Genomic DNA, 14,662 nt, shown 5'->3' with positions numbered 1-14,662 from the left:
ATACAATGACAAATTGTGTCCACCGTATTTCTCTTTCTTCATTCCACTGTTGCACTTGCAGTTGCAAACACAACAGTTTACCTCGTCGTCTCCGCACTTGACTTAGCACCAAGCCTCGTTGTCGATTTTTTCCTTTTGCCCCCTAGTTCCGGTAGATCTGACAATAAACTTCACAGCGCATGCGCCAAAATTTAAGTGAAAAAGGTCTATTGTCTGTGTTTTAAATTCAGTCAGCACATTCAGGTCACGCTATTTGAGGAGCTCACGTCACGCGTAGGGTTTCAAAATACTTGTGAAAGCAAGATTCTCCGGAGAATCAGGCGTCTATGGAGCGGAGGAAAGAGAACAAAAAACTGTTCTGAAGTTCTATTTTCTTTCTCCCATGAACATTGACAAACAAACCGGCACTTTCACCGTTCAAGGTGGGAGTTGCCGGCTGGTTGCTCCAACCTTGCTTTCCCTAGCTATCTTTGAAAGGACCCATTTCTCGTCTTTCTATTGCGTTTCGTTCTCCTCCTCCTCAAAAGCAATCGACGTTGTAACTATCACAGTGCGATCAGAGCAACAGTGTCATGTGATAGTCAGCATCCACACCTAGACGGTGCGGGTAAGATAGTGGATAGAGAACGGACCCCATGTTCCTTGTTCACTTTCCTCATCTGCCCGTATTTCACCGTACATATGAGCCCCCTTTTAGCTTGGCATCATCGTCTTCATCGCTGCTTGAGCAATTGTTACTTACTGCATTTGGCCAGTACTGGATCACACTCGGCTCCAAATCGACAGAAGGACTCACTGCCGGTACAGGACACATCTATGTCAAGCTCTGTGGAAGACATAACCATAATACTACTACTAATAATAATAATAGTACTCATACTACTACACTACTCTTATTACTACTACTACGGCAACTACGTCTAACTATACTACTACTAATAACAATAATCATAATAATGATAATAATAATTGTCAGTAAGTACTAGTGTCACATGACTGATGTGAACCAGTTGATTGGCTAATGGCGATGCGCTTAAATCTGTTAGCGCACTCTTGAAGTGCGCTAACTTTTCCACAGAGCGTATTCTGACGCCCTTTGCCAAAGCGAGACTGTAATTTCATCCTCAGAATTAATTAATGACATGTAGCTTATTTTCTCCACTTTACCAACAAATAACCATACATTTCCTGCGGCTCAAAGCAGAAGTGGGTTTTTGTTCCTAACAGATCGCAGGCGCCTGTGGCACAGTGATTCCCGCAGATCTAAAAATAGAAGAGGCTGTGTCTCTTCTCGTTTTGACTTGCAAAGATTCTTCTCATATGCCGTGTTAGTGGCATGTAGCTTATTAACCACATTACCAAATGATGAGTTAGTATAAAATTCCCAGCGACAAACACAAAACACAAGTGTTATTCCGATAACGTACCAGCTAGACTGTGACCTGTCGACTCTGTTATGGTAGACTACACTAAAATACGACTGCATCAGTTCAGTAAATGAATGGTTTCCGAATTATTATTTCAAGGCAACAACAATCGGACTCGAAAACGTGTAGGGTTAAGAACGTTCTTACCATGTATAAAACTTATTACCAGCCTGCCTCATGCGTGCAGACGAGCAATTTTTGTTTTTGAAATGAGACTGCAGTTCAGTGGTTCGATTGCCCTAGCCGCCTAGCAGACGACATAAACCCCGCAGCAAATTAACATGTTGGGCAAAAGTGAACAAGCAAACGATGGGGATATAATACGTGTAGAGTTCAGAGCATTCAAAACGAGAAACATACCACACTTACTTTGAAAATGTGCTAACCGTGGCCTTGGAGTCAATATTCAAGGGGCAACACGCTGAACAATCAATCTGTCGAAGCTCGATGAAGGTTTCGAATCGCAAATAACTAAGAGCACAGTCCTTTCTCCGAGTTTAAATGAGATATATGTATGAAAGATCATCACTTTTTAGCTTAACGCTTCTCTGGAATTTACCAACAAAAATTAAAACAAGAGTTTGCGTGTGACGAAAGCACGACACACTTGAGACAGCCCACACAAAAGTAGATCTGACACAAACCTGACCACACAGTTACGCCTATCCAAATGCGCGTAGCACAATGTGCGTTTTGAATCTTCTTTTTACATTTAGTCAAGTGTTTTCCTTCAATTTCACTATGGGAGTTGTTCTTAACATACGTTTGTTAAGAACATTTTGGCTGATTGTAAAACAGCTGTAATATACGGCAGTCCAGGTTGTCCTTCAACTGTAAAAATGAAATAATGCTCTTTAAAGTATCATTTACAACAGTGGTGGCTGTTTTCACAAGTATGCTACAAAAAACACGACAATACATAATACATAAGGAAAAGCCCTATGTTTGGTCAGTTGGTGAGATAGGTAAATGTTATTTTTGTGTGACAGTTCTGATGGTTTTCAAAGGGCTAATTCTTTGCTTTTCGACATATGCCCAACTGAAAACGCTTTAGCAACTCATGTGCACAGGACAATTATCTAAATAGACTACATGTTCGCAGAAAACACAATACTGATTATAGAGGGAAAAATAACGGCTCTTTTTAAAAGCACGTTTAGTAGTGAAGTACTTTTAGGATTGTTTGGAATTTTTTACCAGCAGACACCCTTTCACTGCTGAGTGTCTTAGTATTGTAAGATGTGTGATTTGAATTTTGGTTTAAAGGTGCCTTTGGTTTGAACACCCCTACCCCTACGAGGCAGAACTACAAAGAAATAGCAGGAAATTGAGCCTATTTGGAACCAGACTTTAGTATGTTCCCATGGGGAGATTCACGGTGCGAATGACACTGCGTCAGCTTGTTCATTTATCTTTAGTATTTTCTTCAACTTTAACTTTTAGGACCATGTATGAGGTTGTGGCAAGCTAAATACACAACAGGACGACGTCTCGAAAAAATAGTAAGGATTATATAGGGAAAAACAACAGTGTCAGTTAGTGTCCGTTTTGAAGGTGATAGTGGTTGGGGATTTTGAAAAGCATCAGACATCAGGCAGATACAATCCTTTCTGCGTGTTCTGGTGCAGAAAGAGTTTTCAGTTTATACATTGGGGTGACCAGTAGATACCGTTTTACAACCATAGCCCCAAACGACATTTACAGAGCCCAAAGAAGGATTAGGGTCAATTTCAAAGCCACTTTTCCATATGAAGCGCCAACTTTATATGAAAATGTGTTTAATAAACATCAAAGGACTGAGGTTGAACTTTCTGATAAGGGACATTTTAAACCTAGTCATTGTCACTTCAACGTTGTTCTCTAATATGCTTGGACTATAGTATACAATTCCCAGCAGGAAACAGAAAACACAAGTGTTATTCCGATAACGTACCACTGAACTAGATCAGCATTTGGAATATATACGTAGCAGACTAGATTACACTGAAATACGACTGCATCAGTTCAGTAAATGAATGGTTTCCGAATTATTATTTCAAGGCAAGAACAATCGTAATCGAAAACGTGTAGGGTTCAGAACGTTCTTACCATATAAAATAAGACTTATTACCAGCCTGCCTTATTCGTGCAGACTCAGTGACAGTGCAGACTGCAGTGGTTCGATTGTTCTAGCCTAGCAGTAGCAGACGACATAAACCCCGCTCAGCAAATTAACATGTTGGGCAAATGTGAACGAAAAAACGATGGGGATATAATACGTGTAGGGTTCAGAGCATTCTTACCGTTCATATTTAGTATCAGACTCCCCGATGAGTGAAGATACAACACGAGAAATATGCCACATTTATTTTGAAAATGTGCTAACCGTCGAGTCCTTCGGGGCGGTAGTCAATTCAAGGGGAGTCACTCCGCACAGTCAATCCATCGAAGTTCGACTGGAGCTTTTGAATCGCAAATAAAGAAGAGCACAGTCCTTTTTACGAGTTCAAATGAGGTCTCTCTGAAAGATCATCACTGTTCAGATTAACGCTACACTGGAATTTACCAACATAAATTAAAATGCGTGAGACGAAAGCACGACACACTTGAGACACCGGCCCAAACAAAAGTAGATCTTACTGTACACAACCTGACCACACACTTATGCCTATTCAAATGCGCGTAGCAAAGTGTGCGTTTGGAATCTTCTTTTTTCTATGGCGGTACTGACAATATCATTATTGAAACAAACCCAGTGCACTAAGGGATTTATAGAGCAAATCTCGAAAATAATTATTGAACTCAGCGCTAAGCGCTTCGTTCAATAATGAATTTGCTCTATAAATCCCTTAGTGCATTGGGATGTCTCAATAACTTAAATAATAATACTAATAATAATTAAGTAGAAGTGCCATGCCTATGGCACAGTGTCAACCACCCAAGGCACTGCATACACACAGCGACGGACAAATCGGCCGTCCCTCCCTCTTACCCCAAGTTACACACACACACACACACACACACACACATACACACACACAAACATACACGCACGCATACACGCACACAAACACACACACACACACACACACACACACACACACACACACGCACACACGCACACACACGCACACACACATAAATACACACACACACACACACACACACACACACACAAATACTACACACACATACACTCACACAACTTCCATGCACAAAAAAAATATCAAAACGGTTTCTTCATTGGCGTTTCATTCGAGAGAATTCGCCAAACATTTTTTTTTTTTTTAAATGAGGTCGGTAGAACTCCGTGCATTGCACGCCAAGCGGGGTAAGCGACGGTCGAACTGACCTAATTAACACAACGACTACCGTGAGTCCTGTATCTCACACAATAGACGTTTCCTAGTTAGTTCGATTTTGACAGATGTCCGCGGCGCTGTTTTTGAAGTCGATGGTTCGAGCCCCGTCAATGCCATATTTTTTTAGTGTATTTTTATGAATCATGCGCGCTTTTTATTTTCAGTTTATTTTCTTCTTCTTCTGCGTTCGATGATTTTCAGTTTATAAAACACAGACTCCGCTTCTTCAGTGAACACTCGTTTCATATGACGCACGTATCCGCACACAAACAGACACGCACACCCTTAAGCCGGTCCTTAATTGGAAGACGTCGACTACGCGTAGCTCACTTCGCGAAGCTACCGGAACTAGACTTCGTGGGAGCTTCGACGAAGTCCAAGGGAAGGCACTATCAATGGCGGAGAAGAGAGTTATCTGTTCATGTCTTGGCGTCTCAAATCTTATTAGCCAGAAAGCGCATGCGTGTAACTTCGACCAGCGCCCGGTGTGCTTCTTTCTGAGTACTTTACGTCACAAATTATACTTTACGTACTTGGTGATGACGTAAGTTAATTGTAACACATAGTTATGTGTTCTATGTTGTTTACTGAGCACGGCCGGAACCAGTCAGCGTGAGCGCTGGGATTTCGAGTTTCATTCAACATGTCAATGCATCGCAGTATGAAATAATACAGGTAGGAGGTTAGTTCTTGTAGGGGAAGGGCTCCTAATATGGATCACGTTTTGTTTCATGCTGATAACTAGCTTGTTTTCTTGCAAAGAAGTTTAATTTGTGTTTGGTAGTCCTTCTCTCTCAGGTTAATCGTTAGGCCTAATTAGATTGAAATAGTTTTGATAGACATTCAGCAAAAATTAAATTAAAAAAAATCACAAATGGTCCATATTAGGCGCCCAGGCTCCTAATATGGACCAGTGAAGCGGCATTCACGAATCACTGTCAAAAGCTCCCTATACTTCAAAATAACATGATACAACTTAGTGTGCAAGTCAGACTAATTCAAATATGCTTTAGATTTATCTGTTTCGGGTTAATGAGACCATTATTTGAAGCACACCAGGAAACTAAAGAAGCATATCAAAAACAGAGTAAAAATAAGTGAAATTATCAACATCCACAAAATTAAAAGAAGACAATTTGATTTTTTGTTGTTGAAATCTCAAGGGCTAGTTATAGATTATTTTCAGCAAGTTTCCTAATGAATTAATGAAAATAGCCTTTAGCTTTTATTTTCTTCGATTTGTTGAAGGTGGTCCATATTAGGGGACTCACACATACTTTGAGATGTTGCTATTCTTTTTTGTTTGCAGTAGAAACTCGGGGTCAAAACTGCTAACATGTAACAAATACGGTCTTAGCTGTCATATATAGCAACTTTTGTGTGATAAAAGCTTTGGCTGTGGACAGAAACGAGTCCGTTTTAGGCGTCACAGTTAGAGTGAACGCTGCCAAAAGTGAAAACAAGAGTAAAAGCCTAACGGTTTTGAGGTTTGTGCTTCTGCAACTGTTTTGACTTGTCCAAATTATCCAGAGAGGGTGAATACAGCGAATGAAATTGTTTTTAGCGCTCTAGCGTCGTTAGTTTGTCAGATCAAGAGGTGGTCCATATTAGGAGCCCTTCCCCTACTTCGGGTCAACCAAAGTCGATACATTCATTCTTCACTACGGTATTGAGTCTGATTTCGTCGTCCATCTTGAAATGAAAAGCACTCTTCAATGGGCCGCTTTGGCCGGGTAGAATATCCATAGTTTCCAAGTCTATGGATTAAGCTTGCTTAAAGGCATATGTACTCGATGACTATACACGCTAATTGCTTTACCAACAGCTGGAGACATGCTAAATTAAGTTCCCTGCAAAATATTGTGGTCTAGGACCCCTTCAATGTTGAGATATGTTAATTTTCATTTTGATCTGGATCGTCCTACTTATAGATTTGGCAACACATGTAACGTTGATGCAAGGGAGCTAACACCGCGGCTTTGTTGACATCCTCACTTTTTCAGAGGCTAGAACAAGCTGTAATGCATGTATTATGGTCCGCGCATGGTGACATATCGTCATTATATGGTCTTATGGTGCGTTTGACATCGATTATGGGCAAACTAAACTTTGTAAACACGGGAGCGCGTACATATGCCTTTAAGAAGATGATGTCGAAAGGCGTTGACGTCAATGCATCATGACGTCATCCCCTCTCTGGGGTCTCTTTCTTGCGCGCTGTGTGTTTGTGTGTGTTCATTTTGTGCACACGTGTTGGTGTTACTGTTACAGTTAGTGTGTGTGTGTGTGTGTGTGTGTGTGTGTGTGTGTGAGAGAGAGAGAAAGAGAAAGAGAGACAGAGAGAGAGAGAGAGAGAGAGAGAGAGAGAGAGAGAGAGAGAGAGAGAGAGAGAGAGAGAGAGAGAGAGAGAGAGAGAGAGAGAGAGAGAGAGAGAGAGAGAGAGAGAGAGAGAGAGAGAGCGAGAGCGGATTTGTCCTTCGCTGGGGGTATGCAGTGCCTTGGCAGTGCACTTTACTTAATTGTTAAGATATGAACACCGTCGCCATATAACCTTCGTGGTTGAAAACGACGTTAAACACCAAATAAAGAAAGAAAGATATGAACACACGAAAACAGGTGACAGAAAGGGAACATATTTTAAACACAAGGAGATACATCAAATACAGGGAAAATATATGAATACAAGGAAATACATCAAAGAAGGGGAAACATATATTAACACAAGAAAATTGGTCAACACAAGCGAGAAGACTCACTGCACGTGCCGCCTGCACACACTGATCCAGCGATGCAGTGCACACTCTTCGACCCCGTACAGTCACCGCCGAGGTTGATCTCTGAATTAATATAAACACAATACAAGAGCACAGTATAATTGATATAAACACAATACAAGAGTACAGTATAATTGATATAACCACGATTCACAGGAAGGTACACTCAATACAACCACAATATATAGCATAGTACAATCAATATAACGACAATGCACAGCAACAAATAGTTCATACATCAATATACAGCACACTGCAATCAATACAACCATAATACACAACATAGTGCTATCAATATAATCACAATGCACAGCAAATAACAATCCATACAACACCAATATACAACACACTGCAATCAATACAACCACAATATATAGCATAGTACAATCAATATAACGACAATGCACAGTAAAAAATCATTCATACATCAATATACAGCACACTGCAATCAATACAACCATAATACACAACATAGTGCAATCAATACAACCACAATGCACAGCAAATAACAATCCATACAACACCAATATATAACACACTACAATCAATACAACCACAACACTTACCCCAGTACGAATACTACAATCACAATACACATCGCAGCAGAATCAATATAACCACGATGACAAGCACACACCAATCAATACAATTACGTACAATAAGCAGCACATTACACTGAATACAATCACAATGCACAACATAATACAAATCAATACAACAACAATTCATAGCACAGTACAATCAATATAACAATAAGTTTACTAGAACATTGCCACCAATACAATTACGCTACATAGCAAAGTAAACTCAATACATGCCCACAACATTCCACAATGCAATCACAGTACACATCACAATACAACCAATACAAATACACGATACAACACATTATAAAACAGTACAACTACACTACAAAGCACAGCACAATCTATACAAACACAACGCATATCATATTGCAATCAATACAAGCATGTACAATGCACAGGACAGTTCAATCCACACACTAGCAATACACAGCACATACACTCCACACAACCAAAACACACAACACAGAACAATCAACACAACCACACTACACAACACATTGCAATCAATACTGCCACAATACACAGCAAAGTACAACCAATACTACCATGATGCACAGTACAACACAATCAATACAACCAGAATACACAACAAAGTACAATCAATACTACACAATACACAGCACAGTATACAATGCAAACTGTTGTATTTGTTGGTTTTACGTACAGAGATGCGGAGACATAGTGTTGGTTCGGCCATGCTTTATTATCAAGCACCACAACTCTTCCCATATTCATATTCGGAGTGCTGTCCCCTGGACCTTTAGCTTATTGACTCACTCTAATGGAGCTATCTCTAAATGGAACATGATATGCTTGCCTAGCTATATACATGACATCTTTTCTTTTACAGATACGAAAATACTTCTAGTCATTTTCTTCAACTTGGATGTACATCTAGATTTTGAATCTTTATCTTTTACTAAATTATGTGGGACAACATTTCTTTTCTTTTATTTAACACTTAGAACAGAACCAAAACTTGTAAACTTACTCTTGTGAAACTTCACTTATAAAAAAGTTCTTATTCACACATTGAGCAATTCTTAAACTTTCATACTGACAATTTCAGCATTCATACTGACAATGGATGTGTTACACATTCACACTCTTGTTACTATTCTATGTTTACCTACATCACCTAGAGATGGACAATGTTTTTGCACTCCAATAAACATAATAAAATCTTCAAGACATTATCATTGCGTCTGCATGTTTATATGATGTGAATGTTATTTTTACATGTGTTACAAACATCTTGTACCCAGTCATTGTTTCAATCATTGCGTGAATGAATCTTCTGTTCATTTAGTGTCTTTGAGCAATTGAAAATAAAATCTTTCTTCAAACATTATTTATCTCCAGCATACCTTCTTATTCATATTCTGAATCTTTTTTTTTAATCAATACTGTAAATCATAATCAATACAAAATACAACTGAACTATTCATAACTTTCTGAAATTAAACAAGAAGAGCAAACGCTCGATCGAGTCACTTTCGCAGTTCTGAATATTATATGAGGCATCAGATGGACAGGAAGAAATTGCTATTCACAACACAATGAGTCACGTTCACATAAAATTTGAGCCCGGTCACTTTTATAGTTTCCGAGAAAAGCCCAACGTTAAGTTGTGTGTTGCCGAACAGAAAAGGCTAGTTATCTCCCTTGTTTTTTCTGATAACGTTCGTAAAAGGCTACAGATGTAAATACTTTGATGTAAAGAATAATCCTACAAAGTTTCAATCACATCCGATGAACTTTGTCAAAGATATAAAATGTCTAATTTTTCCTTTGACGCTGACCTGTGACCTTGAAAAAGGTCAAAGGTCAACGAAACCATCGTTAAAGTGTAGAGGTCATTGGAGGTCATGACTAAACAAAATATGAGCCCGATCGCTTTGATAGTTTCCGAGAAAAGTCCAACGTTAAGGTGGTGTCTACGGACGGACGGCCGGCCGGACAGACTAACACTGACCGATTACATAGAGCCACTTTTTCTCAAGTGACTCAAATAGTACCAAGTTACTCTGGTTATCATACCTTAATGGCTCAAAACCGTAGGACTTTTAATATTAATTTTAACTGGTTATCATACTCTGCTGTCTACTCTAGCATACTTTCATCATCATTACTGTTAGCTGTACCTACTCAGTTCATGTGTACTCATCACTGTATTTCTTGGGTTGTTTGACAACTCTTCCTGATCTGGTTGTTACTGCACTGTCTTTGTTTTCAACCATGTTCTTGTCATCAGTTTGTACTGGAATCTGTTCAGTTCCTATTTTCTGTTCTTTTTCTTTCTGATTTGAGTCTTTCACATTCTGATCAGTAGTTGGCATGGTAACTATTCTGTTGGAATCACTGTCTCTGGATGCTACCTTTGTTGGTCTGAGCATTTTGCGGTTTCTTCTGTATTCTGCATTCTCTTCATCTCTGACTACATAGGATCTTGGTGTAGAATGAGGAGTAACTACTTCTGCTTTCTTCCATCTGTTACCAAACTGCATCATGACTGGATCTCCTGCTCTGAGTTTTGTCAAATTGCCACTGGCTTTTCTGTCAAAGTACTCTTTCTGCTTCTTCTGGCGAGCAATCAAATCTTTGTGATTCTTCTTGTTCTGCTGTTTTTCTGGTTTCAGCAGTTCTGCTCTTGTTGGGAGTGTTGTTTTCAATTTTCTGCCTATTGTATTGTATTGTAGAAACAATTCTGCAGGTGAATTTCCTGTGTCTAATGGTGTGTTTCTGTAGTCTAGGAGTGATCTGTAAGGATCTTTGAAGTTTTTCATCAGATTCTTCACTGTGTGGACCATTCTTTCTGCTTGACCGTTACCCTGAGGGTGGTAAGGGCTTGTGGTGGTATGTTTGATTTCATACTCTTTCATGAACTCTGCGTCGTGCGAGCCCACGCGTGAGTCATCACGCCGGTTGAGGTGCTGGCGGGCCAGGACGAACCGGATGAGGGACTCGTTCCTCCTGATGGCTGTACGACTCTACAACCAGTCCCTGTGAATGTGATAGTATACTAGATAGACTTGAGTGCTGTGAAATTTGACTGTGAGGACTATGGGTGATGTGAACTGTGCTGTGAGTACTATGGGTGATGCGAACTGTGACTGCAGAAGGACAATGAGTGATGTGAACTGTACGTATAGGGGGGGGTGGGGTATGATGTAATGTAATTTGTGATAATGTATGGGGTTTATGATGTAATCTATATATATAATTATATATATATATACGACTAGTGTCTGTGTGTCTGTGTGTCTGTGTGTCTGTCTGTGCGCGATGCACGGCCAAAGTTTTCGATGGATCTGCTTCAAATTTGGTGGGCATATTCAGGTTGACCCGGTACAGGACACAACCTGGTCGATATTTCAACACGTGCTCTCAGCGCGCAGCGCTGAACCGATTTTGGTTCCACCTCAGCTATTTTGGTTCCACCTCAGCTACCCGGGCCCCCATACCGACACACCAAAGCCAAAGTTCTCGGTGGATCTTTTTCAAATTTGGACACCGTATTAAGCTACACCCCGGACACAATATCATCGATGAGATATTTCAACACGTGCTCTCAGCGCGCAGCGCTGAAATGATTTTAGTTTTTGTGTTCATTTCACCATTATAAGTAACTCTTCCTTATCTTCTCATCTTCTCCAGGTTTTCAGCGTTTACCTCCCTTCCTTCGTTTGGTGCACTTTTGTGTGACAAGGAGCGTCTTCGGATATTCCCGGCGTTCTGTTACTGTTACTATTTTTAGAAGGTCAACGCAGTGTACAGAACGTAAATTGGACCCGTAAATTATCCTCACTGTAAAAGTGCAAAGGTCGAATCAATTTATAGCCACGCGAAAAATACACTGTCATCTATCTCTCTATAGATACGGCTTCTCTGTGTTTGTGTGTGTGTGTGTGTGAGTGTGTGTGTCTCTATGTAAGCAACACCTGTGCATTGTTCAGTTCTGTTTGTGATGTGGTCTGGCGGCTTTTGTGTAATTGTATGTACTGGCCATCCTTTGAGAAGCCATAACTTGCTCAGTCCTGTTTGAGTGGAGTTCGCCTCCAAAGGTGATTAACACGGTTACATTCGTCGACAAGGATAGGACTCGATATGGTCAGGAATGGCATTATGACCACTGAATCATTTTCGTGCTGTTCCCATTCCACGAATCTGGGAGGGACCTAAGCTTGGCGGGTCCATTGTTCGGACCCGGCAAAGCCGGCGTACGGCTCTAAGTACTTCTTCCCGGCGAAGCCGGCTACCCGGCGAAGCGGGTATTCATTCTAGTGTATCTATGTATGAGGATGTATTCTATGTCGATTGTGAATGTATGGTGGGGTGAGGGGGTACGATGTAATTTAATGTACGATGATGTACTTGGTGTTTGATAGTGTATGATTGTTTGTTAGTTGTAGATATAGTACGATGTTAAATGTTGTTATGTTTGTGCGTGTGTTATAATGCAATATGTTATGATGTAATGTATGATGATGTATTCGGTGCATGATAGTGGGTGTATGTTAGTTGTAGATCTAGTACGATGTTTGAGGTTGTAATGTTTGTGCGGGTGTTATAATGCAATATGTAGCCGTATGAGGGTTCCAGTGTGTGAGTTGTACATGGCCGGGTGCTAGAGTGCTGCATGAATGAGTAAGTGCATGTGGAGCTGTATGGCTGGGTGAATTGTGGGTTGCGTATACGTCCGAGGGGCACATGTAGCATGTGTATCTGAAGTAGTGGGTATGTTGCGTAAGGGTGTGCTGATATTGAACTTCAGTTGTGTTTTGTACATGTGTATGTATCAGTGTATCGTGTCTTGCCACACACATGCCAACTTTCATTGTATTGATGAGGACAATAAAACTTCGTGTATCTTGTATCTTGTATCTTGAATTCAGCACTTGCAAACTGTGGTCCGTTGTCTGTGATCAACTCATCTACTATTCCAAATCTTGAAAACTGACTTTTCATGTGGCGAATGACTGTTTTGGTGTTGAGACTGTTCAGTGTGATGACTTCTTGCCATTTGGATTAGTAATCTACTATCAGCAAATAGTGTGCCTTGTTCAGCTCGACCAAATCTGCTGCGATCTTTGCCCATGGTCTATCTGGAATGTCTATTGGTATCATTGGTTCTTTGGAGTTAGCTCTGGAGTTTTCTGCGCAAACTCTACATGCTGTGACCATGTCTTCAATATGTGACGACATACCTATCCAGAATACCAATTCTCTTGCCATGCTCTTGCATTTCACTATGCCTAAATGTGATGAATGAATTCTTTGCAGCTGTTCTACTTGAAGCTTCTTGGGAATTACTAATCTGAGCCCTCTGAAAATCAGACCGTCTCTGTATGTAAGCTCATCTCATGAATGACCAATAAGCTCTAACTGATCTCTTCTGTTCTCTGGGAAACCCTTCAATATGACTTTTTTTTTAGTTCTGTCAGTTCTACGTCATTTGCTGTTTCTCTCTGAAATTCTGCGTATTTCTCATCTGAGATGGGCAAGTGTGACCTTGGGTTGATAGCATTGATTTCTTTCTCTGGAATCAACTGTTCTTTTGTTTCTGGGAGGTACGATCTGCTGAGCGTATCTGCGACGTACATTTCTTTCCCGGGTTTGTACTTCACCTTGAGATCATACTTCTGTAGCTGCCACATGAATCTCTGCAGACGAACAGGTGCTTTGTGTAGTGGTTTTGTAAAGATGGACTGCAATGGTTTGTGATCAGCCTCTACTTCTACCGTTCTACCATACACGTATGTGTGAAATGTTTCACATCCGTACACTACTGCAAGTGTTTCCTTCTCTATCTGCGCACAGTTCTGTTGTGTCTTTGTCAGTGCCCTTGACCCGAACGCGATCGGCAGACCTTCCTGCATGAGGCAACAACCTAATCCTGTGGATGACGCATCAACTGATAGTGTCAGAGGTTTTGCTGGGTCATAGTACCTCAGTACTGATGCTTCCGTCACTGGCTTCTTTAGCTTCTTGAAACTCTCTTCCTCTGTCTTTGTCCACTTCCACACTGCATCTTTCTCTGTCAGTTTTCTGAGTGGTTTGCTCACATCTGCCAAGTTGGGTAATAACTTTCCTAAGTACTGAATGAACCCAAGGAACGCCATCAGTTCTTTCTTGTTCTGAGGACTGCTCATCTTCTGAACTGCTCTAATCTTCTCTGGATCTGCTTTCAGACCTTCACCTGACAGTATGTGCCCTACATACGAGATTTTTGACTTGTGAAACTCGCACTTTGAGTCGTTGAACGTGAGACCGTACGACTTTGCTTTCTCCATGACTTTCTTCATTCGTTTGTCATGCTCTTTCGTGTTGGATCCCGACACGACAACATCATCCATGACAGCTTCTGCGCCTTCTATGTATTCTACCATCTGAGACATGACTCTCTGAAATACCTCACTAGCTGAAACTATTCCAAAAGGTAACCTGAGAAATCTCTATCTCCCCCATGGTGTGTTGAATGTACACAACTTGGAATTCTCTTTGTCCAACTTGAGCTGCCAATAACCAGATGT

At 40.6% G+C, this 14,662-nt stretch overlaps 1 protein-coding gene across 1 annotated transcript in view; it reads right to left on the bottom strand.

The window, feature by feature from the left end:
• Window positions 1-695: 695 nt before the first annotated feature.
• LOC138973957 (uncharacterized) overlaps window positions 696-14,662 on the bottom strand; it is a 40,409-nt gene continuing 26,442 nt past the window's right edge. The window contains exons 5-6 of the mRNA XM_070346655.1: window positions 7,525-7,605; window positions 696-826 (exon numbers count right to left, since the gene is read on the bottom strand). Coding sequence (XP_070202756.1) covers window positions 735-826; window positions 7,525-7,605 — 173 coding nt within the window. The 3' untranslated portion in view covers window positions 696-734. The remainder of the gene's footprint in view (window positions 827-7,524; window positions 7,606-14,662) is intronic.

The sequence above is a fragment of the Littorina saxatilis genome, linkage group LG8, assembly GCF_037325665.1.
Source record: "Littorina saxatilis isolate snail1 linkage group LG8, US_GU_Lsax_2.0, whole genome shotgun sequence".
Lineage (NCBI taxonomy): Eukaryota > Metazoa > Mollusca > Gastropoda > Littorinimorpha > Littorinidae > Littorina > Littorina saxatilis.
Note: the sequence above shows the minus strand (reverse complement) of the source record. Positions and strands in the feature narration are given on the sequence as shown.